The following is a 24,475-nucleotide window of genomic DNA, read 5'->3' on the forward strand; positions in this document are numbered from 1 at the left end:
TTTACACGGTCCTGTCCATCAAAGAAGTCTTATACTGTATCTTCACATATAACAAAGCAAATTGTATTTTACATGTTTATCTGCTGACAGCAGCTGCTACAAACATAACATAAACACATTAGGAACTTTAAGTAATGCATTGCATTTACTGACCAGTCCTCATCTTCAGGGATGGAAGTAAGCGGGGGGTTCAGGCAGTATGTGTGATAGGCCATGTCGCATTCATCACACAGCAGCTGTTTGTCAGGATCCTGCTTGATGCCGCAGATGTGGCAGTTACAAAAGCGGCAGTTTTTTTTTAGGTCGTCCTTACAGTGCTTACACTCGGGTCCATTTGATCCTGAAGAATAGAAATTTCATATTTTATGCCAATACACAACATTTTTACATTTGTGTTGAAATACATCTCCTGACACCAGATTATAGCAGATTCTACAGATAAAACAAATGTTGACATAAGGCACATAATCATTTGTCAACACAGAGCACACAAGTTTAAAATTACTTTTTTGTGGACTCTCAGATCCAGCTGGTGCATCAGTGAGGGAACCAGGGTCCTCAATTTTGTAGATTTCAGTCAGGAACTTGATCCGGCAATCATTTAGAGAGTCACCAGCATCACTGTAAACAAAGGCACAACCTTAATTACAACAGGTAGTACATAATCATTAAAATACAAACTGTCCAAACCTTTGAATAAAAAAAGAAGAAAAAATACAAATGGCAAAAAAAGATTACATTTTGTAAGTAAGAAATGTTAACTGTGTTAAGGGGGGGCTTTCATGCCTGTATCAGGAGAGCTGAGCGTGAAGGGGAGAGAGCAGCGGGAAGATATGCAGCAAAGTTCCACAGGTGGGATCAAACCTGGGTGGTTGCGATGGGCCCTTTGCCCCATGTGGAAACAGCTCTACCAACTGAGCCATCATGCTTTCTTAAGATTTATTTCTATAGTATGTTTAAAAACAACCTCAGTTGACCAAAGTTCTGTACAAAAATACAAATGCAAAATAAAATTTGCTGTAGGGCTGTGAAGTCCCAATCGACTGGTCGATTTATGAGTCGATACGTTCTGGTTCGACTCAAATTCTGATAAGTCGACTTGTTGCCATGTAAATTTCATACAGTCTATGGTTAATTTAATTTCATCTGGAGGACCAAGTGCTAATGGGGGTGTTTTCAGAGCACCCCTGTTCCACAGGTAACAGCGTGTTTTCAGAGAACACCCCCCTTGTTTTCAGTATTTTGGATTAGCCCAACCCACAAGAAGCAGATAGAGTATGTCCAGTGGTTTTATTTCATTTAGTTTATATATTTGTATTTATTATAATATAGTATAAGTATATTTTTCGGAAAATCATGCGCTATGATATTGCGCAGATACACGTGATGCAAAACACTTTCAGCCGCTGGAGTGTGAGGCTTTAAGAGGTCAGTTAGACAGGACTTGCAGAGGCAACTACACAGACAGGGAAAGAATAGTGATACACCACATAATTCAAATGGGAATTTTGACCCACCCTCTGCTATTCCATCCAATCTGAGATAGATAAAAATTCAAGAATGCAGAAATGTGACTACTAACCGAAAAACAATTAAACATTACATCTATGTTCTTACCCAAGGATAATCTTGGCATAGACTTCTCGCAGGGTGCGTGTCTCCCTCTTCTTTTGGATCTCAGCGTCATACCAGTATCCACGCTCTTTGGGGTCATCTGGGTTGTAGTTTACCATAACAACCATTCCTGGTTCCAACTGGTGCCACTGGTACAGTGTACGGGCCCGCGGGCGAACATCCTTTGTCAGCAACGGAATTACCCCGTTCTCTGGGTAGCTGGGATGATAAATATCAAGGTGTTAATTTGAATGTATAAAAGTACTATGTTTGAATGATGAGAACAAGTTTAAGAACTGAAACCATGCAACACAAATGCACCTGAAAATAACACCAGAGCAATGTTCAGGCAGGGCAGAGAAACCAATAACCTTGTCCAGCAAAGGGACGCTTAATTTAAAAATGCCAATTGATAACGATCCAACGTGAGCCTTTAAGAAACTATGACATGTTAATCGTCAACTTTTGCTCCATGATGACCAAGTCAAGTAATGATGTGTAAGATAGTAAACATTAACAGTGAACATTGGTGGACAAAAATAAAGAGCAGCAGTGGCACAAAGTTTGCCAGTTACCAGAGACACAAATAAGCAAAACCAGGCACATTGGTAAAACCGAAATTTCATCCATCAGTCTCCATATTTGTTGTAGTCCATAATGTTTCAACACATGTTCAAAGTAAACACTCATCACCACATCAAACATTTTTTGGTTTGAATGTCTTATTTCATGTTACAGCTGCATGAGTAGCTAACCAGAATGATCAGTGATGAGAGGAACATTTCAGGTTGACATCAATACTAGCTGAGCTAGTCAGAAAGTTGATGGAAAAAGAGGGTTCTTACTCTTCATATTTAACATGGTACAGTATCTCTTCCTCTGAAGGCTGGGCCTCTGCAGCATCCACTGTAGGCGTCTTGGTGGTCTTTGTAACATTTGTGATCTGGGCTTCAAACCAAGCTCCCATGTTCAAGTCTCTTGCATCCACCAGCTCATTGATCTTCAAAACACACAACGATTATTAGCAACATTACAACAATCTGAAAATATGGGGTACAACTATACATTTACACCAAGTCTCTAAAAAAGAAGGCTTGAAAAGAACTAGTTAGTATGACTTAATGAACGACGTTGAAAATCAAACATATTGTATGATTGTTCCAAAGGACCACAATCAAAATCAAAGTGAAAGGACAGTTGTTATAAACTCCTAGAAAATAGATGTTACATTTTTTTTAATTGTTTAAAAACTCACCTTGTAAAATCCAAACTCTGCATCAATGAGCTCTGGGGTGTTTGTCTGAGCAGAGGTGCTGGGAGTTTGACCCTCCACCTCACCGTGAGTGGAACTCTTGTCAGATTCACTCTGGGTTGAGCCACAGCCAGAATCAGAGTCAGAGAGCTCTGCTTCTTTGTCCATGTTTTTGACAACATCAACAGGGGCAACCTTCTGCCTGACAAGCAGCTGCACTATATCGTTGAGTCCAACGTTGTAGTCAAATATGGTATGGCCATCCTCCATCTGATAAAGTTTTAAACATATGCAACATTTTAAAAATCCAGTGTGTAACTTCTGTCCCAAAACACTGCTAGTGTCTCTAACCCTCAGTCTTATGTCACTACCCCTTTTTTACTTTTATTAATAAAATACATTTAGTTGAAGAGTCAATTTTAGAGCAGCGCTGATTGGGTTTAATCTAGAGGAATGGGTTTCAATCAGGACCATCGCCCGAAAATGGAAAATGGGAAAAAAGGAAAATGTTATCACAGGAAATTCCTTGCTCAATATGAACAGCCATACAAGATTTGCTTAAAAATCACCAAACGACTTACTCATTTTGGAATAGAATACAACAGAATAGAACTGTATTTTCCACCGTAGTGGAAATTTGCCTTTGGCTAATTTCATTGGTTTACATAATGAAGACCTATAAAATAAGGGTATGCTTAGACAAGTCACTGACAATTATCTTTGATGCCAAGTTAGGGCTTCTGTCTTATGGCCCATTTATAGTCTGCACAAAATACAAAGACAGAGATTGACAGAGTCTTTTGTCCATACTTTGCATTAATTTAACCCATCATTGTGCACATCATAGGAGAGCTTACAATGACTGACGAAGCAGAGCAACACCACCAGAAAGCTAGGGGGCAGTATGGGGCCTTACAGATCACCTCCCACTGATACCCACGTGGAAACTTAACAAAGTTGTCTTTGAGTACAATCCACAGAGCCCGATGCATCTCTGTGATAATGCACCCTATAGTTGCAGTGCCCAATTTATAACTGGCTGCCAGGGCTTGCTGGCTTATCCCTGCAGCCAGAAAACAGACTGCGTGCCAGGCGCTCGGCTTCACTCACTGCTGAGGGCATGGCATGTGATAAAAAAAAACAAAAAAACTCTTCAATGTTTGCAATGGTTGTTGATGCTTGCAACTTGGCACTGCCCTCTAGAGGAAAAACTGCAATGAGGCATGAGGGTGATGACTTTTTAAAAGTTTGGGATGGATGAAAACGCTCATTTAAATGGCACGTTAGATACACACTCTTGTTATATTTAACACACAGAGACACGCTTCAGCTCTTCTTGATGCTATGTCTTCTCAAGGGGAAATATAGCACTGACTGAACAACCTCTGGCTAGCATGTTTAATGTGTTTGATTCTTCAATGTTCTTTTGTTAAGATATACAAGCATCAAAAATACATCTCTAAACAAAATTATAACCATCTTCTCTCACCTGCTTGCCACGGTAGAACAGTCGCTGTCTTTCAGGTTCCACCTTGAAGAGCTCCATGATTTTGCCACGCAACTCATCCACCTTGGTGAGTTTGGACAGGGAATCTACCCGGTGAGTCTCCTTCCCATCCATTGTGCGCACTTGAATCCACATTGCAGCTGCCCTGTGTTCACAGCCAAAACATGACCCAATACATAACGAAAATAATAGTTGATAGTGTCACTGTAAAGCAACTTTCCAGCAATGCTATCCATCCAAGATTCTGCTTCATGTGTCACAGGGCTTTATAATGGAAACAATGGTGAGAGGGCACACCCTGCTGGGCAACCTATGTGATAACAGTATCTTTAATTTACCCCTTATTTTCTGAATGATCTGCAAAGGGTATCAAACTGTTGACAAGAATAAATTGTATACATGTAACACATGCTTAACTCTGTTTTTTAACAAATACAAAAAAACATTGTGTTTTGTATGGGGACCGGCATTAACTTGTACTTTAAGGTTTAGTACCAGAACCATAATCTGAGTGTCATCTGTGTTTGTGTGCATGAATTAAAACTGTTGAATGAATCCTTCCAGCCCAACGCATAGATAATTGTCTTTTACTGAGGCTTAATCTATTAAGATTTTATGGTCTGGTCTGTGTATCTGCTGTTATTATAGCAACACAGAAGTTTTACTCTTGAACTGAAAGACACATTGCTTACTGTGGATTTTAGCAGAAGACTTGTAAACGCCATTGTTATTTTTAGTGTGTTAGTTGTACACATCTTACTGCCGATGAGCATCTATTTCGTCATTATTTACTATTGGCCTTGCTCTATATGCACAGTTGTGTTTGCTTGGACTTCACTTTGTGCCTTGATAAAAAAAATAACTCCCCAATAATACAAACATGGAGTGTCATTAAGTGATAGCGCCTCTCCATACTGGTTGGTGCTAGGAGTCAGTCAGCTAATGACGTGATGGCCAATCTCATACTATGTAATGTTTAATCATTACTGATTTTTGTTAACAGTATTATAATAACAAACACATCTTATGCATTATTGTGCAGTTGTCTGGTTGTTTATACTGCCCTATTCTTCTTTTTATACAGTAGTCTTGTTTGTTCATGTGTTACTTCTTTCTTCTTTTTGCCCGTGTGTATAACGTTCTTGGTCGACTGTCACACCATGTCACTTCAGTAGAGAATCAGAAAGGGAGGGAACGAGCTGATTTAAATACAGTGCGGGAAACTGAGCTGTAAGCCACTCCCACTTCTTTTAAAAGCAGGCACATCCGGACGCGAGGGAGCGCTAGCAAACAATGTGCCTTTGCTGCCATACAATAAAACACACCGAAATATAAACTCGTTTGTTTTGGAGTCGATCGCTATGGAGAGGAAACGGTCGTTTAACGACACAGACCGGGATTTGGTACCGTTAGATTAAACGGCGGAGCTGAGCGGCTGTTTGTTTTCAGCTGATCTGTGCTGTTCGCTCTGCATGATCCAAGTAAACCAACACCAGTGAACAAAACACGTGTAAAGGCATTGAAAACAAACTGCAATCTTGTCTGAAATTATTTATACCAGCGAAGTCATTCATTTTCAAGGAGTATGCAGAATCATGAGTCAATTGATTACCAAACAACACTCGAAAAAAACAATGAAATTAGAATATTCAAGGTTAGCGAATTTGTTTCTGTATTCTTATTCAACAAAGACGTGCCAGTGGTAGTTAAAATGTTGCCATGTGCTGCAGATTTATGTAGATGAACAGCAGATAAACACTAGAGCACAAACACGTCGCTGTAGTCAAGTTCATCGCCCAGCCCGACAATGCTTACAACAAAACGTTCAACAACGTGGAAATCGCGCCGCGGACTTTATTCCAGCCGCTCTGCATTTTAAATGTGGGAACTCGGTGTCGTAAACCAAAGACAAGTAAGGCAGGACTTTGTCAAGTTAGCTAACCTTAGTAAGCTAGCTTCTATGTAAATACTCTAACAGAAGCTGCTGCAAAAGTTGTACCAACAATAGTGAAAAACTCATTACCTGTTTGTTCGTCCAAGTGAAAATAAGAAATTGGCGTTTAAGGAATAACGCGCAGGTTTTTCCCCAGATAACTTCTTGAAAACGGTAAGCACAAACCAACTGTACGTCCTGCTGGAGATCGATCAATGAGTTATTCTTCAAGACTTTGATACTCCGCCTGTTGTAAAAAATAGTGCGTCGCCGTTGGCTAGTTGTTTCTAAGCGAAACGCGCTGATTGGATGATAGAGCTGTCCGTCTCAAATGTGACTGGAGCTTAGCCTCAGCGCGCGAAATGACATTCTCGTGGGTGCAGTTGCCTCCGGGACATGTATCGCGAGACTACGTAGCGCCATGTAAACTTCTATCAGTTCTATATCCGTATTAATGCCTGTGAGTATCCCATCGAGTGACATTACAAACCACGACTGGACTAATTTATAAATAGAATTTTCGTCTTCATTTGTTTTCACTTTGATGAGTAGCTTAGCTTTAATGTACATACTACAATAACTGATTATATACTGAGTTTGGCGAGAGCTGAGAGTGAATGAGGCCAGCTGATACTGGACAGAGCACACAAGCAACTTTCAGCCTACAAACCAGCTTAATCCGACCCGCAACATCCTTAAAGGAAAACAAAATGACAAAGAAATCAATAAAATAGTCTTTCATTTGCACTGTATGTCCTTTTAATGACTTTGAAGCAAATCGTTATTATATGCTGCAATCTTTATTTTTTTCTATTTTTCTGTACTTAGTTTTTTTACTTTTTCATTTATATTTCTAACTTGATTTTATTTGTTTTTATTTGTTTTCTTACTGTTAAATATTTGTTTCATGTAAAGCATATTGAATTTCCTTTGTGTATGAAATGTGCTATATAAATAAAGCTGCCTTGCCTTGCCTTGCATTTTGAACTCAACTGTGCACTACAGTCAGTGACAAGAAGTCGTTTATTGACACATTTCTGTTTGATACAAGTCACACTTCATTCTAGTATTAATAGAAAACTAAAAATGTAACTGAGTGTGTTGCATATGGTTAAATTTTAAAATTTAAAGAAATTAAAGAATATGTAAAGAATTTTAAAGGCCTGATGGAGATTGAAAATGTGTGGCCCCTTTGTTTAATTTGACTATGTCAGTGTGGCCATGGATAAAAAAAAAATATGCCTATCTCTGAAGTACAAGATAAAATAAGATACTTTGTATTTGGATACACTGGTGTTTTTGCTTGTTCAACTGCTAAATAGAGGGAGGGAGGAATAGCTGTCATCTGTACCTGTTCGTTTGTTATCTCACTATTTTGAACTGGTGTGAATGTCTCTGAATCCTGTCACCTTCCAGAAATAATAATTGAACAATACAGACATTTTTTTTGGATTGTTATATATTCACAGACTATTGGGCTCAATGACACAAGTCAAAATACATTCCTAATACCCGGATCTCTGTCAGCCTCCTGTATTGTATATGTATTTGTAATTGAAATACAGTGTATTGTACACAACAGAAAATCTGGGGAGATAAAGAAGGTACAAAGTCTGTATTGTTAACAATTTGATACATGGGACATACTACGTAAATGTTCTAATTAAAGAAAAAAAAACACTCTATAGTTGTTATAAAAGTCACTTGTTAAGAGACATCATAGAGACATCATAGACCCAAAATAATAATAATGTTTAGACTGAGACCACAACAAAGCAAGGTTGTAGAACTATACATGGATTTCCTAAATTATTACATACAGCATATGTAATAAATATTTATTTATGAAGCACATTTATTTAGATTATTTAATAACACTAGAACTATCACAGTTTGGATAAAGGGGAAAAAAGGTGGTGATCAAACCCCAACTGTAGTTTTTACAGGAGAGTTACTAAAACAATGGAAAATGATTTCCCACATCAGGTTGCAAAAGCCTGAAGTGAGGCCTATTAGCTCAAAGATGTCTCTGGTGTGGTGGAGCCTGGACAGAGCTTCCTGGCAGGGACTGGGCAGCACTCAGAGCTCAGGGAGGATGACAGAAAGTGGACACGGAAAGCCAAGTCGTCCAAGAAATCCTTTTGTAGCTTTGTTATTGCTTGAGAAAGTACAGCTGGCAGTGACTGCATGCTGAGAAGGATGGAGTTCAGTTTCTCCTCCAAAGCTACAATCCTCTTGTCCATCTCCTCGCTTCGATGCTGGAGCTCCGACACCAGATCATACATCATGTTCTGAGTCTGAAAGCAGCAGGGAGGACACTTCACACATCTCACTTCACAGCATACTGAAGTAACTTTGAAGACAGATCACACTAAGGAACCCAATATATTTTTAGAAAGAGATATAAATTCAATTTGAAGCTGAATTTTTTTTCAGTGTTGTATAAAATCATGAGTACGCTACTGATAATGTCAAAATTTTGCACTGTTCAGTTAAAAAGTCACAGTAAACATGAGAGTGTGACAGCAAGCCGGCATGAGCAACTAAAACCGCTTTTCATGTTGTTACCTGCTCAATTATTTTCCCTACTGTGAAATGGCCGCCATCAAAACGTGTGACAAAAGCAAAAGAAAGAAATGGGAATTTGAAGTTATTCTATTCTGTGGTTTAATTCTAAATGATGATCGTAGATAATTGGAAAAGTAGGAGAAATCAAACTCAAAATGTGTCCTTTGACCAAGATCGTGCAAGACACCACATATACAGACCTTGGCAAGATCAGCAACTGTATTGGCCTGGTCATTTAGTTTCCTTTGCGCCATTTTGACTCTCCGCAGTCTGTGTTTGAAAATGAGACACGCCGTGACTTTTGTGACCAATAAAATAAATGTAAAGTACAGTTTGACCTACACAAATAAAAGCATTAAACAAGAGTGTTGTCAGCAAGTATTTCCTACGATAACTTCATGTTATTCAAATTGCGGTGGCTGGTGCAGTTGATTCCTACTGGTGGATGGCTTGAAGGAATTTCCGCTGATGGTGGCGAACTCTGGCCTGATCAATCTTCTTAACCAGCTTAGTGTTTTTGTAGATGAGCCACGTCTCCCTCAAAACATTAGCTGCTGTGTTTTTTATCTGGAGGAGGAACATCATACAGATGAAGAGGAGAATTGGAGTAGCATTTATACTGTACAGTAGTATCACTGCCTTCACAGCAATCACGGCAGTATTATCCTGCATCACTGCATCTTTCTGCTGACTGGCTGCTCACAGGGCTCCACTGTAAAGCTCTTTGAGACAAAACTGAAATTGAACAAACACCGTAGGAGTGTTTTACAACATTACGCACAAATAATGTGCAATAAATTTGCATCTCTAATTTTAAAGTAACCTTTTTGTAGAGTTGAGTATCCATCATGAAATTATGGACGTGTTTTTCAGCTCTGGTGAGTTCTGACTTCCTTGCAACAACAGCAACGACTAAAGCAGTGCAGCCCGCCCCCTGAGGAGAAGAACACTGGTTAGTAAATGGCTTAGATTCCTCATGCACATGATATTTATTACTTTTACACCAAATATTCGAAGTATTAAAACCAAATTATTCTTACCATAATTCCAGTTAACAGGCAAACACCTTTTCCACAGTAGGTGTGAGGGACCATGTCTCCGTAGCCGATTGAAAGGAAGGTGATGGAGATCAGCCACATTGCCCCAAGGAAGGTACTAGTTACCTCCTGCGTATCATGATACCTGTGAAGACATAATATAATGTACTCTAGACACAGGCCTTGCTTGGATTTTGAAGCCGAAGCTTACTATGCAAAACAAAAAGAGCAACATCCTGTCTGATATGCAAAGCTCACAGAAGTTCCCTGATGCACTTTGGAAGGTGAGGAGTTACAATCTGCAATCTCCTCTGATATCAAACAGCAAAATAACTCAAACATGTTTAATGATATTTAAGTTATGCAAGTGGTTACTAAAAGACAGAATAGTGAAAAAAATGATACCTCTCACACAAGCGCACCGTCCATGCTGCAATGATCCAACAGGACACACTGAACACCAGCAGGACAGTGCCGGGACAAATGGTCATCAGAGTCTTCATCACAAAGCGAGTATCAAAGTTGATCTTGTTGAGTGCCCCAATGCTGCGGGACGAAGCATCTGTGAACAGTTTGCTATGAAGCAGCATGACCCGGCCAATCAGGTAGAGGCGCAGGAACATGGGCACAGAGAGGATGATGTCAACATCAGCATCGGCCACTGATGGTCTGTAACTGAAGGCCAGTCGAGTTCTCCAGGTGAACACGTACTGGCCTGGGATTGGATGGATGGCACAGACCAGAAGCTCCAACGTGACGAAGAGAATCCGCTGAACTGTTATAGCTATCCTCCAATCATCTACGCCGTTGTCCACCATGAAGAGCTGTAGAAGAAGACAACAGGGTGACGTAACTGGAACATGTGCAAAGAAGAGAGAAGGAGGCAGTAATGCAACATTATGAGTGTCAACTGCTTCTTCAAGTAGAAGAAAGAGAAGAGGGGAATGGATACTAATGTTGGATTATATATATCATATTCATCATACACCATGAGTTCCCATACATAATAACATAGATAGAACAAAACCCTTATATTTATTATCACTTAACGTATGTACCTCAGTTACATGAGTAGGTTCCAAGAAGGCAAAAAGCTTTGATAAAGGCTCAGAAATGTGTGTTAAAGTTTTTTTTTCATTAGTTGCCATGGTCAATAATGAACTTCCATGCTATGAGTCAAAGCAAAAAATTATTCTAATTAAGTTTTTATTAATTTATCAAGAGCACATACCTGGATCTCCCTTGCATGGTACATCATAATGAGCCCAAGAAGAACAGCAGTAGAGAGGCTGATTAAGCCTTTCAGTACATAAGAATACACAGAATCCTGTCAAACATGGAAATAAAAACATGAACATGATGAGTGTCACTCCTGAATACACAAATTAGTAACTATGGGAAAGTAGAGAATTTAAAAAGGCCATTAAAGCCCCATTTCTATTGATACAGCTGATCAGTCTGTCAGTCTATATAGTGAGCACTCGCTTTTCTTTCATTTACTGCTCAAACTTGTTTTTCCTTTGATGCGATGGGCCTTTCACACCTGTTGTAATATAAGGTAACAATGTAGATACATTCATATTAACGGGACTACCTTGATGTAAAATCCCCTCGAAAGCTCGGTCTCTATAACCATGACAATGATGCCAAACATCCCACAGACCAAGGCGTAGTCGCTCAATTGCTTGCGCTTCCCAAAGAGAGCTCTTCTTTGACCCAACCGGTAGCTAATGTCCTTAGTCTTCCTCTGTGGTGGTACACTGCCTTCCTCTCTGGTCAGGTTGTCACTGTTTGCCTTACTGGAGTCTTGGCTCATGACTTTAGCAAAGGCATCCTCCAGGATGGCGCTGTGAAGTCGCTGAAGAGGCTGGTGGCCGGAGTGAAGATCTGCACGACTGCTCAGAGGTCGCACGGCATCCCCGTTAACTGAGCCACTAGTTTCTGAGTTGTCCACTGGTGGGGGAGTATATTTCGGGAGGGAGAGCTTCGATCCACTGAGGTGCTGTGTGGTTGTCTGTAACAAAGTCAGCACAGGGAATGTAATTCATCATGCACTTGTGAGAAACTAAAATCACTGTATGAAAAGGAAAATGGACTGGCAAAAACAATGACACCCTTTACCTGATTTTGTCTCTGTTTCACCCTCTCCTCAACTAAATTCTGGTTTCCAAGTGAACTATACTGGCCGATGGCGAAGGATTGGACACTTTGGTCGCTAGCTGGTGTTGTGGACCTGTTCCCCTGAGAAGCTGTGGTCAGTAAATTGAAAGGGAGATGTCGACACTTGGGTACAAGTGAAGGATCTCCAGGTGCCTTGCAGATTTGATCACTTCTTATCAGGCTGGGAGAATCTTGCCGTTGCCGAACTAACAGCGGTTCTTTACCGTAAAGCTCTCGCCAGCTCAAGTCAGCACTGACAGCTGTCTGAGGCCATTCGTGGAGTTTCTGATTTGTTTCAGCGAATTCAGCAGAGTTTAGCGGGATGTTGAACAAATCTGAGCAGGTTGCTTGGCTGACGTCTGTAAGTTTAAGATGATTAAGAGAGTGCTGCTGCAAAAGGTCCTTTGGGCTTTCTCCATCATTGCACTGAGGCATGAAGTTATGGTTTGCTGCAGGTTTCAAACTATCTCTGTGGTTTATTTGCTGTGATAAAGCCTGGCATGAGGCTGAACACTGAGACTGGGTATGCAGTGAAGACCAAAGGCTCCTCTTATTTGTAACTCTGGTGAGGCAATCTTGGACAGTGCGGTGTTTTGATTGTGGTTGAAAAGCTTCTGAATGCTGATGTGCATCAGGACAGGAACAACCACATCTGTTGCTGTGGTTTGGATGTCCCTCGCTGCTCCCTGCCTTTTCTGCTGAGGGAGAAGCCTCTCCTCTTCTGCTAACCTGGCCATAAAACAGTAGCCAGTCCTCATCACTCAGTTGGGATAGGGTTAAGTTTGGGGTTTTCTGTGGCGACATCTGGGCTGAAACTCTCGGAGGATTGACTCCATTCCACCTTTCATGTATGGGTGAAGACGAACCACCACAGAGGCTTGTATTCTGCGGTGACGAAGGTGCTCCGACTGAGGGGCCAAAGTTCGGATCACACTTGCCCTCAGACGGACCTCCTGATGTGCAGTGGCCATGTTCCCTGTCTTGGAAGACTTCACCTGTTGAATCAAGACGCCTCGTTGCATTGGTAGGTTTAACCAGAATCAGCCTCATGGCATCACTGCAGAGATGAAATAAAACACATCACAGGTTCTTTTTGGTGTCACTGTTGAAAAGAAAGAGAATGTGGAGAATGACATGCAACCAATATCCTGAAATACATGTGGGTAACAATGTCACATCTCCCTTTTTTGTATTCAATTTTAACTTTGAACAAATCAAAAATAAGAATTCTTTTAAAAAAAAAGGTTATTGTAGACAACAAGTCATTTTTATTTCTCATGTTTTTTTTCCTCTGTTTTCTGTATGTTATTTGCTCAGTGTGAAATATTGTTGGAAAAGGGTAAATCAAAAGAAACAGAAGGTTATCGAACTATCAAGTGTTTACACAGAGTATTTATTCAAAAATCATGACTGTCTCAATTTGTGTGCACAGCTGGTTGTGAATAAGAAACGCTCTGTCAAAAGCAGATGTGATCCCTCAACCTCTATGTTTGTCTACTATGCATGGAAATCAGAAAGGCTCAGGAAATTCACACACCTTTTATTGGAACGTAATTAAAAATGTGTTATTGAATTGTCTATTTTCTTAGAAATAAATGTAAATCTGTGCTCTGTTTTGTTAGTCAAAGATCACACCCATCTTGTAACCGAAGCAATAGCTTATTTTATATATTCTAAAGAAATAATAAAAACTTTAACACTGAAGCACCAAAACCCACAAACAATACAAAGAACTGATTTTGTGTTTTATTAAGGACGTTGTGTTAATGTGATTTGCAGTACGACTACACTATGTACAGCTCAGTCAGAGCCATGTGTCGTTGTAAGTTGTGCATCGTGTGTAAATTGGTGTTTCGACATAATAAATAAATAAAAAAATCTTTAGGAAATCAGTCAGTAGGACATACTGTATAAATATAGATAACAATTTAACAACTGAAATGTTTTATCCATACATTCTTTTTACAGTAAAATAAATAACAATTAATAATTGAATAAATCAAAGGTGATCATTACCTTCTTCTTCCATATTTCGTATTCTTCAAACTTAAAGAAGCAGGTCCCAAATAGGAAGCGCTCTCAGGTGCAGAACACAAGTGGTCAGAAGAGCATGAGTGGGTGACGGACAGCGGCTTGCCTCCTCACCGTCAGAGCCATTGATAAAGGAGCTTTGGAGACGCTTTCCTTTGAAAGTAATGATTAGAATTCACCATGAAGAAAGGGGCAGCAGCAGCTGGTAAAGGGTTGACATGCAAATGAATGGGAGAGTGAGAGGGTGTAGCAACAGGTCAGGATGCAGAAAAACAAAAAAAAATGTAACATCAGACCAGTGTTCAGGCAGAACATCACACGCATACAAGCTCAAAGAAATCCCTATAAATCAGGAGTGGACTGATTGGTTGCTAGGGGGGAAAGAAAGGGAATGGGTTGCTTTCAATGCAAAATGTAAAAAGAAAAGGTCGGTTGAACTTGTCGTTAAAGCTCAGTATTTCAAAGGTCTTCACAGGGTCTCTTATCTCATCCGCCACAAAGCCTGGCTGGACAAAAGTGTCCACTTTTAAATCCGCCTCAAATTAATCAAGCCAGTGAGTAAGGGCTCCACACATGTGTCCTAGAAGATCTAACAAATGCAACTGCAGGAGCAATTTTGAATTAAATATAATGTACAAACAAACATTTATTAATTTTCTTTTAACGTTCATATCTAGATTCAGTCATAATAGCACGTGGAGTATGCATTTCCCAGCAAATTACTTATTATATTTCCAGTGGTTTTTTTTTTTACAAATATGAGATTAAAATACTGTAGGAACATTTAAAATACATAAAATATCATATAGTAGTCCTTTGGTTGAATTACCACTTCATTTACTCTGCATATTTTCCTTGTTTGTGTTTGGCCCCATTTCCCAAACATAACTTCAGATAAAAAAAAAAAAAAAAACTTAATTTAGTTAAGATACGTTGTTTGACATGTATGTTAACCTATTTATATTTAGGCATGACTTCCGCTCTGCTGTCTCTGCAGCTGGCATCAGACAAACCTGCAAAGTCTGCAGCTGCTGCCTCAGCAGCTCAGCACGTGAATGCTGCTGTGCTGGAGAAAACCTTTGTGACTCACAGTGGCAATAGTCAGCATTTAAAACAAAATTAAACATATTTCTGGGATAATTATTTTTAGTTACAATTAACTGGAGCATAAATCAGATCTGAACATTACATAGGACATTTTTTTAAAACAGCCACAGCACAGGTCTGAGTGTTAAAATTATAACACTCTGTGCACTTTAATTTCCCCAGCCCACCTTTTTTTTTTTCTTTTTTTTGTAACAGAGAAAGGAATTGGAATACATACAGTAGCTGGCTAAAGGCCAAAGAGTCTGGTGGTGTAGATAAGGAAGACCAGTCACAGAGTTTTTAAAAGGCAAACATTTTGGCAATAATTTATAAAGGCGTCAGCCACTTTGTCACATTGTTTAACTTGGACTCATAAAAACATTTTATCCAGATGATATTTCTCCAGTAAGGACAGCTTGGGCTCTTATTAAAGTATATAAAATGGCACCAATTTCTTCCTCATATTTCTCCCTCATAATTGGTCCGTACCTCAACGAACTGGAAGGGAAGCAACAGCAGGCAAACATAAGCATGCGAGGAAACACAGTCACCAGCACGGACTCCAAAGTAAAAGAGTCAAGGCACCGACTGTTTTACATGTGGGTTCTTTTTGCCCTGGCTGACATGGCAACAGAGAGAGATTGATGTGAGGAGGAAGCCTGTACAAAATATCAGTTAATCTCCAAGTGACCAAGTGTTTTTTTTTTTTTTTTTTTTTTAACGGTCAGGAGGAATGATAAGCTGAACTGAACTCTGGAGAATGTCCAGTGCAGAACACAAGTGTCTGCAGAAGTCAACTTCATCATCAGGAGATTGTCCTGTCAGCTCCCTAAACTTTGGTTAACGTCCAAATTTGCAGGAGTAACTCTCCCAGACAGCCTCCGGATGTGGGCCACTTCTGGCAATGATCATGCAACAGTACCGGCTTTAATCTGGCTCAGACAAAATGGAAGTGAGCCTCAAGCGGCCCACAGGTGAAATGTAAAATGTGACCCAAATACATTGTGGCTTAAATAAATGTGTTATTTTGGCAAATAATAAATATGACCCGAGTATCTTCAGCCATATGTGGGGCACTTTTGGTAAAGATGTGGCTGACATGGTGATGCAGTGGCCAGCTTCATTCAGGCAGTAGGTGGGCCAGGTCAAGTGTCAGCTATGGGTCAGATTTGAGCAACCCCCCCCCCCCCCCCCCCCCCAACTATATGAGCTGGAGGTTTTTGCCTCTCAGGATGGGTTCTGCCTCCTGCAAGCTCAAGCTGAACATCACTGCCCGCGCTCGTCCTTCCCTTTGGGGGATTCTACTGCTTTTTTTAACGTGACTCACCCAGACAATCTCCTGCTGTTCTTGTAATACAGTATACAAACTGTAAATTTCAGGGATCGTCCAGACCAAATTCTCCAGAAAATAATATGAGTTTCAAGGCTGAAATTGATTAAAGTTTTATGTCACAAACTCACAGAGAGGATATATTGGTAGAAAATTAAAGGAATACTTCACCGATTTGCATTTAGCTTTGTATTACTAGAATAGGGGTAGTATTTTTGAAGACTTGTGCTTCAACCTGTTTCCCCTAATTTGAGAAATCTTAAATATTTTTTATATAAAATTCTTTTTTTGTTACATGCCTACCAGTGACAGTTGGTCCGAGGCTTGAAACTGCAACGCCAATTCCGCACTTTTTAGACCCACTCTACCCACAGAATGTAAACAGTGTCCGCCATCTTTGCTAACAGTTACGCTAACAGGACCAAGTGTCAATGGTGGGCGCATAACAAAGAAAATAACAAATATATTTCTCAACTCAGGGGAAACTGAGGTTGGGAAGCACAATTTTTCAAAAATACTACCCCTATTCTATTACTACAAAGCTAAATGCAAATCGGTGAAGTATTCCTTTAAACGCGTGTGTGTTTATATAAAGCAGCACTTTTAATCCACTTGTAAACCAGCAAAGAAACTGGTTAACCAAAACCCAAGTCATTACCATCCACTCCTATTGACTTTGTCATTAATTTGTTGAGTCTATTTTGTTTTATATATAAATTCTGTTACACCATCATCCTCTTTTCTGAATAACCGACGCACAAGTGTGTCTTCCTGTATCCATGTATTCCTCTTTACAAGGGAAACCAAAGAAACAAGAGATTGTTGATGCTTTAATAAGTAACTTTAATAAGTTACTGTCAAAAACATCAGATTCCCTACCTTTCCAGAAGTACAAAAAAAGACATGGAATTTCATTTGTTAGATGATAAGATGCCTTATTAGTAGCCATGAGCACAGATCAATTGTGACACTGATAGGTGGTGTGGGGGGGCCTTTTCTTGAAAGTGAATGGCACATCAGTCTTCTGGTACTGGATATATTGTTGGTGAACAGGTACTGTCAAAGTTCCCTTCAGTGACACTCATTTTTAGCATTATTAAATTTTTCAATGTGCACAGTTTTCTAATGGCGTTACTATGCAAAGAGTGCCTTCACTTTGAGTTGTATGTGGCAAAGCGCTGGTTCAGGGGGTTCTCCGGTGATTTCATCCACTCCTTCTTCAACTGTTGCTTCAGCTGCGACAGTCTCATGTTGGGATTTTCGTTTTTTAGACGAGGCATGTTGGCCTCTTCATACGCAACAAATGCTGCTTTCATCCTCCGCTCTGGGTGGCGGTCCAGGTCATCGGGCCCCGTGCTGGGAGACGAAAGGAATGGGTTAAATAAAAATTAATAGTTAATATCTAAAAAGCTGTTAGGTGGGTTTATACATCTAAATTCAAATCAGTACAGCAGGATGTCACACACAGTGCAAACGGCAAATGTACCTCAGCACAGCAATGGCATCTTCTATTGTTCTAGCTTCCATTGATCCTTCCTCAGGGATAATTCTGTTCACATTCTCCTCCAGTGGAGTCTCCAAATGGCTCTTTTCTGTGGAGAGGAAATACATTTGAAACTTTACTGAAGTGGTTGTCAATCTTAAACAACAACATGCATGTTTCCTGGTTTGACCCAGCAACAGAAAATGCCATTAGCTATTTACACATTTTTCTGTCCATCACACATTTAACAACACCCCAACTTTACCTTGTGGGTTGAGCTGTTCCTGCTGCTCATCCTGAAGCATGTTCTCAATCTGGGCACGAGTCACCTTTCCACCAGCTGCAGCCTCCTTTTGGGCTCTGCCTTTTATTGTGGCAGCCTCCTCATCGAGAAGTCGTTGGTTTTCCTTTTTCCTCTCCAGCAGATCCAGCCTCCTTTTCTCCTTATCATCCTGCAAATACAGAAAGATGTGTCATCAGGCTGACAAAACTAGACCGATATTCATTTACCATAAATAAGAGAGATAATCAAATTATGAAGCAAGCAAATGACTGGCATATATGTATCATATATAGTCTTGTGATGAGTGTGTGACAAGATAAATGATGCAGTTTTCCTCCCATTTCCCTTCTTTATGTGAATACTGTGACAAATAATGCGTTGCTCTGAGGCTGTAGTTGATACGGTGTGTGCAGGTGCAAACTTTTTAGGCATTGCTAAGCAGTCGAGCTTCATTCTTTGCAGTCGGCCGACTATTGAGGCAGTGCAGTGTATGCCAGGCCTGACTTAACCCCGCCGGGCTGTGTGGGACAGTTTTTTTCAGCACATACACTATCCAGAGAGAGCTCACCTTTCTTTGCCCCTTTTTCAGTACATGTTTGTCAGTTTCCTGCCACAGAGCATCCTCCTCTTCTTGCTTTTTGCGGGCGTCTGCCACCGCCTTGGCCTCAGCCTTACGGGCTTTGGCTGTGGCCGCCTTTGAGTTCTCACCCTGGAACTTCTTTGGCATCCCAACAGCTGCTCTTCAGCTGCAGGAGGCAAGGCAAATGTGAGAAGATGCTCAACAGCAATATATATAATAATCAATAGTTAATTAATAAATTTACATTTCGATTATTAATCGATTACTAAATTAACTGTCAGTTATTAAAATAATCGATCGTGTGCTTTCTGATTTTTCAGCTTCTAATTTTCTGTTTTCTTTGCTCCATACAACAAATAAATCATTAAAACTGAATAGTTTTGATTTGTGGACAAAACATGACATTCAAGAATTGAATTCCAGATTTTGTTAACACTGATCAATATTTTTCAGCATTTTACGAACAAAACAAGTCCTCAATTAATCGAGAAAATTATCAACAGATTATTCGATTATGAAAATAAGCCCTATAGTGATATAGCCACTTTTCAATATCATCATACAATTAAAGATGAAATACTTGATATGATTATTGTATGGTGTAATAACTGCATATATATCGATAACCTCAAAGGGCAGGATCAGTATAACGTATAAAGGAAAGTACAGGTTAATAGGGTTCGATTTCTTTGTAGGGAAAGAAATGATTAGATTTTGGTGGTGATCCTAATTCACGATTTACATAATGGTTGTCTTTGCGAGATGATAACCTTAGACTCAGAGACGTTTCATAAACTTTACTATAAATCATTAAAAAGATCATTTGTACAGATTTGCTTACTTTCCCCCCAAGGGGAGTACAAATGGGTTTTAATTCATCAGTCTTGTTAGCATTGATTTGACAATCTATTGTGTGTTTTCATGTGTATTCTTTGTATTTTATTGTTAGTTCACGTGCTCGAGGACCACTGATAGAAACTAGCTCGTAGCAAAAATTGATAAATAGTTTGTTAGTAACAACAATTGGTGTCACCGTAAAAATAAAAGGATTAAAACTGTGATGTTGAACATGTATGGATGGATACTGTGCACCGGCATGACCGCAGATGTATAGAACAACCTTTATGACATTTGTATGACAAGTGAACAATGAAGGAAGACACAATTAATCCTGGTATATAACTAACTATATCTGGTTCAGTAAACAGACCCAGTAGAGGTCCATTTATACAACCTAACTTTAACACGAACGACTGCACTGCAGCGTTGCTCCTCGCTAGCTAGCTATAGCCGCTTGGTGCTTGCCTGATAAACAATGGTGGTTTGCTCGTCAAAGAACCGGATATTCGCAGTTTACCGACGCCGAATTGTAGCTAGTCTGTTAACGAGTGCACAACAGAAATGTTGAAATGAAAACGTGTTTTCATACCAGTAGGTGAGGAAAAACAGTTCGTGGCTGGACGACTGTTACCAGGAGGCATCTGCCATTGACGTAAACATAGACGTTGACGGCGCTACACAATGCACGTACGCTAACGTCGCCGCTATAATGCGTCACTTTGGATATTATTTTGGAAATGTGTACCAGTTTGAAGTTGATGTTTTAATATTAACTCCAAAATTAGACAGTTGTTTACAACCACAGTGGTTCTACTCCCACAGGAGTTCGAAAATAGGTTTTCAGAACATAGTCAAGAATCCATGTCCTTTTTGCAGAAATCGCACAAACCTGGCAACTCACAGATGCTGGTCATACTTCCATAAATAGTTTGAATCAAAGTGTGTTGTTTATTTTTATGGTTATGATCATGTTTGTTTTTGATTTAATTGAATTTAATTGAATTTAATTAAACCTGTGGTAAGAAAATCTATACTGAAGTGAGCAAATGTATAAACCTGCTTATGTGTAGAATACTTATATGATATTTATATGATTTGCATGAAGAATGGATGTCGTATTAGATACTGTCATCGTCTCTGTGATGACAGTGTAAAAGGAAACACATTACCAGTCATGTCATTGCAGTATTGAAATTCATCACAATCCTAGTCAGTTGACAAGACACTGGGCTAAGAAAACTGTATTTTTATTGTTAAGAATAAGGACACATTTATATTATAGTGCATATGTATATTTACTTACAGCAAGGGTGCCCCCAGAACAAAGAAAATACCATTTATCATCAGAAGATGCAAATAACCAATGGCTAACCAGCTAGCTCTACAGTATTTATGTGAGGTTTTAAGATAGAGCAGGACCTTTAAATGATGATAGACGTCAAATAAGCCTCAGAAAAACATGTTCTAAAGTGTAATCAAGTTAAACCCTGGTGTTGATGAAGAAAACGCCTCATTCTACTGAACAAGCACAAGCGCAAATGACCACACATTACCAGTAGAGGGCAGGCCTGTTAGATTATTACAGCCTTAACAGAAAAGGTTTGTGAAACAAAATATTTACAGAGACTCATTCATTCCTGTGCAGCCAGAAGCTGATTTAGAAATGTAAACTGGTAAATAAAATGGAGTACAGTTAGAGTTTAAAATGACCAAAAGCAACAGAAAAGTTCTATCAAGGAGTAGTTTAGACCGTCCCATCTTGAAAAGGTGAGATTGTGGTCTCTGCAGACGTCGATCATGATCCAAATAATCTGTGAGGATTGAAGATATTTACACAGTTAGATAAAAAAAAACATGTCACATGAAGAACCTAAACTTAAAACATTTTTGAAACTTCAGAAAATCGCTAAATGAAGCAATGTGGAGACAGGATAAACGATGAAAAGACAAGTATTCACATTCTTACGTTACACCTGTGACGCGTTTGCTTGAATTAAACAAAATTGATGATCTCAAGCAAATCTGGTTACATACAGCTAACCCCTGAAGATGACTATGAATGTAATGACTGAGAACAGTCAATAAAATTTATATTTCTAAAATGATAGTTTTAGTCACGTTTTACCCCGTGCCACAAACATGTGGTGAATTTAATTACAAAGACACTTAAACAGCCTTAGAAAACAATATCTTAATTGTTAGCTATTGTATGTACCTTGACTGCAGTGCTATCACCTTATAGTTAACATTAATTATTGTATAGTATATATGTAATATATGTAGTCAAATTATGACTTTGACTACATCACTTACACTGACTCAAAGGCAATGTGTTGTATTTTATTTCTGATGAAAATGTGTGATCAGAAATGTTAAAAACAGGAGTGGGACTCGAAAACTGCAACCCCATAGACTTTACTCTCTGTGTAATTTACACTAGGATGGCGTGCTTGATGTTGAATCAATAGAGGATCGTGTTCCAGTGATATGTCATACTGCTTTTGAACAAAATAACACAATACTTAAATATCATCAATTAAATTTTTGGTTTAGGTATTTTCAGTTTAGAATATTGCCAGTCTTATTCCTAAAAGTCACATTATTTGACATAAACCTTATCCCCCTATGAATGTGACTACCCGTGTCTTACTTACACAATCATGCAGAACATGATGAAGATGTTCCACAGAGCGATGAAGATCCGAAAGTATCGTAGGCTGAGTAGGAATTCTCTGATGTTGTCGCCTGAAAGACAAATCATTTTTGTGGCTGTGCTTTCACATAATATGCAGAAAATACATATTCATATTCATTTCCATTTATCCATCACACTTGAACACTCATACACACCTGTTGTTTGTACTCTGGACTCATCTCCAAATCCCTGGGACTCCTTCCTTTTTCTGTAAAACATTCACAGGCAACCTAATGTGTCATCAATGCACCATTAACTTTGCTAGATCCGGGAATGTATGGATACTGAGCGGCCTTTAATGCGGTTTAGATCTCTGAGTGCTTGCTTTAGTTCGTCTTATTGATGGATTCTTGTCATTGCGTTTGTTTGCATAAAGATTGGTTAAAGTGATTACTGCTTGCTTTTCTGGCCTCAGAAGATCTGCAGGTGGAATCAGCAGGCTGACAAACATGACATTTTGACAGTAACAACCCGTAAATAAATGAGTGAAGTAAAAACACTGTAGCTCTGTTAAACATGTAAAGTGCAATTTGTAAAGCACTTTTTGTTTTGTGCTGGGAACTGTTATATAAATAAATATTATTAAGAGGGGGAAGCCGGAAGAAGAAGAAGAAAAAGTAGTAGATAACTCTCCTGAGTTGCTGCTATGTACAAACTGTGTGCATGATTACAATAACATAACTTCAAATGTATAGTATACCACCCATAGGCATAATCACTTTAAAACAAAAAACATTTTGTAGCCCTACAAGACGCTTTTATGTGTATTTTTAGGCAAGTGTATGGGTTTATGGATGCCCCCATCTTACAAAAAACTTTTAGTGTAACTAATTGCTGATATCCTTAGTGACTTAGAGGCATACAAAGAGTCTGATTACAGTTAGGGATGCACAATATTATCAGCACGATATTGGCAGATATTGGCTTAAAAATGTATTATTGGATATCGGCAAACACACCAATATCTGCCGATATTACTAATGACTACAACAAAAGGTTCCATAGTTTGTTACCTCCTTGACCTCTGTGCTGTCGCCCTCTAATGTTCTTTTTACGTTTATTTATTTTGCTCAATGAATAAAATGTATATCTACACCTGCTGCGACATGAATCAGCAAAATATTATGTTAATTTCACTACAGAAGAGACTAAATTACCTCTGCAGTTGGATGTAGGGAAAAACATCTATATTGGTATCTTATGGTTATCGGCCTAAGCACTCCTGATACATCGGCATAACGAATATTGGCAAAAAGTACAATATCATGCATCCCTAATTATATTGGTGAATTTAAACGGTGAAACATTTTTAAAATAACATTTTGAGTGACATGTTTCCAGGCAGCTTCATTATTTGTGCACAGAGAAAATGAATGCCAGTCTTTTAGCTGTCATACTTTTAAATAAAGGGTTAAACAAAAAATACTTACAGTTTGAAATTCAGCACAGCCCCTGCATTCACCAGTAAGGTCCTATTGAGCAGAGAAAGAGACAAGAGTGTTTGTTTATGGGTGCGATTTACCTGCAGGGCTAACGTTAGCTGCTGAGCTGGCATTAGCATGGAGCCAGTTATTAGCTTGCTCAAACGCGGTCTGACTGACACCGCCGCGTACAACAACACGCAAGGAGAACACTTTGTGAAATCCCAGAGACGTCTTTGTGAAAATACGTGAGAAACATTCTATAACTTACCCGAATATCAACAGATCTGCGATCATTTTGCTCTCGTACACATCACAGATACCTCACTTCCGCGTTCCGCTAACTACGTCATTCAGGAATGTGACCAATGAGGTTTCAGTGTCCCAGGTCCCAATGAGACGAGACCAGACGAGACGCGAGATGTTAAGTGGAGTTTTCCCTATCCGGTTGTCAAAATCAAACGTAATTACTGCGTACATACAAAACACCAGAAAATAAAATGAAACCAACTTCTGCACATTGATGATATTGAACATCTTTACAAAGCTGTAAAAACACGATCATACACAATTTAGGATGGGAGAATTGATCTCTGATAATAAACACTTCATATTTTTTTGGATTTTATATACATAGAAAAACATTATCCCTTAC

General features: G+C 39.2%; 4 protein-coding genes across 4 annotated transcripts in view; all 4 read right to left on the reverse strand.

The window, feature by feature from the left end:
- uhrf1 (ubiquitin-like with PHD and ring finger domains 1) overlaps window positions 1–6,552 on the reverse strand; it is a 12,888-nt gene extending 6,336 nt beyond the window's left edge. The window contains exons 1-7 of the mRNA XM_058639130.1: window positions 6,397–6,552; window positions 4,356–4,518; window positions 2,870–3,136; window positions 2,460–2,614; window positions 1,618–1,833; window positions 506–621; window positions 154–340 (exon numbers count right to left, since the gene is read on the reverse strand). Of these exons, the coding sequence (XP_058495113.1) occupies window positions 154–340; window positions 506–621; window positions 1,618–1,833; window positions 2,460–2,614; window positions 2,870–3,136; window positions 4,356–4,508 (1,094 nt within the window). The 5' untranslated portion in view covers window positions 4,509–4,518; window positions 6,397–6,552. The remainder of the gene's footprint in view (window positions 1–153; window positions 341–505; window positions 622–1,617; window positions 1,834–2,459; window positions 2,615–2,869; window positions 3,137–4,355; window positions 4,519–6,396) is intronic.
- Window positions 6,553–7,497: 945 nt separating this feature from the next.
- On the reverse strand, window positions 7,498–14,196 carry LOC131465816 (small conductance calcium-activated potassium channel protein 1-like). Its single transcript, XM_058638724.1, has 10 exons — window positions 14,088–14,196; window positions 12,033–13,128; window positions 11,506–11,925; window positions 11,143–11,238; window positions 10,317–10,735; window positions 9,915–10,056; window positions 9,698–9,808; window positions 9,314–9,441; window positions 9,075–9,144; window positions 7,498–8,603 (listed from the first exon to the last, which is right to left on the reverse strand). The coding sequence occupies exons 2-10, from the start codon at window positions 13,119–13,121 to the stop codon at window positions 8,319–8,321; spliced, it is 2,760 nt and encodes a 919-aa protein (XP_058494707.1). The 5' UTR covers window positions 13,122–13,128; window positions 14,088–14,196; the 3' UTR covers window positions 7,498–8,318.
- Window positions 14,197–17,335: 3,139 nt separating this feature from the next.
- Window positions 17,336–20,446, reverse strand: ccdc124 (coiled-coil domain containing 124). Its single transcript, XM_058638689.1, has 5 exons — window positions 20,294–20,446; window positions 18,853–19,030; window positions 18,267–18,453; window positions 18,005–18,110; window positions 17,336–17,874 (listed from the first exon to the last, which is right to left on the reverse strand). The coding sequence occupies exons 2-5, from the start codon at window positions 19,009–19,011 to the stop codon at window positions 17,670–17,672; spliced, it is 657 nt and encodes a 218-aa protein (XP_058494672.1). The 5' UTR covers window positions 19,012–19,030; window positions 20,294–20,446; the 3' UTR covers window positions 17,336–17,669.
- Window positions 20,447–20,935: 489 nt separating this feature from the next.
- Window positions 20,936–24,207, reverse strand: smim7 (small integral membrane protein 7). The gene is made up of 5 exons (XM_058638686.1): window positions 24,092–24,207; window positions 23,830–23,871; window positions 22,555–22,607; window positions 22,359–22,449; window positions 20,936–21,515 (listed from the first exon to the last, which is right to left on the reverse strand). The coding sequence occupies exons 1-5, from the start codon at window positions 24,115–24,117 to the stop codon at window positions 21,500–21,502; spliced, it is 228 nt and encodes a 75-aa protein (XP_058494669.1). The 5' UTR covers window positions 24,118–24,207; the 3' UTR covers window positions 20,936–21,499.
- Between the last annotated feature and the right edge of the window lie 268 nt (window positions 24,208–24,475).

The sequence above is a fragment of the Solea solea genome, chromosome 9 (genome assembly GCF_958295425.1).
Source record: "Solea solea chromosome 9, fSolSol10.1, whole genome shotgun sequence".
NCBI lineage: Eukaryota > Metazoa > Chordata > Actinopteri > Pleuronectiformes > Soleidae > Solea > Solea solea.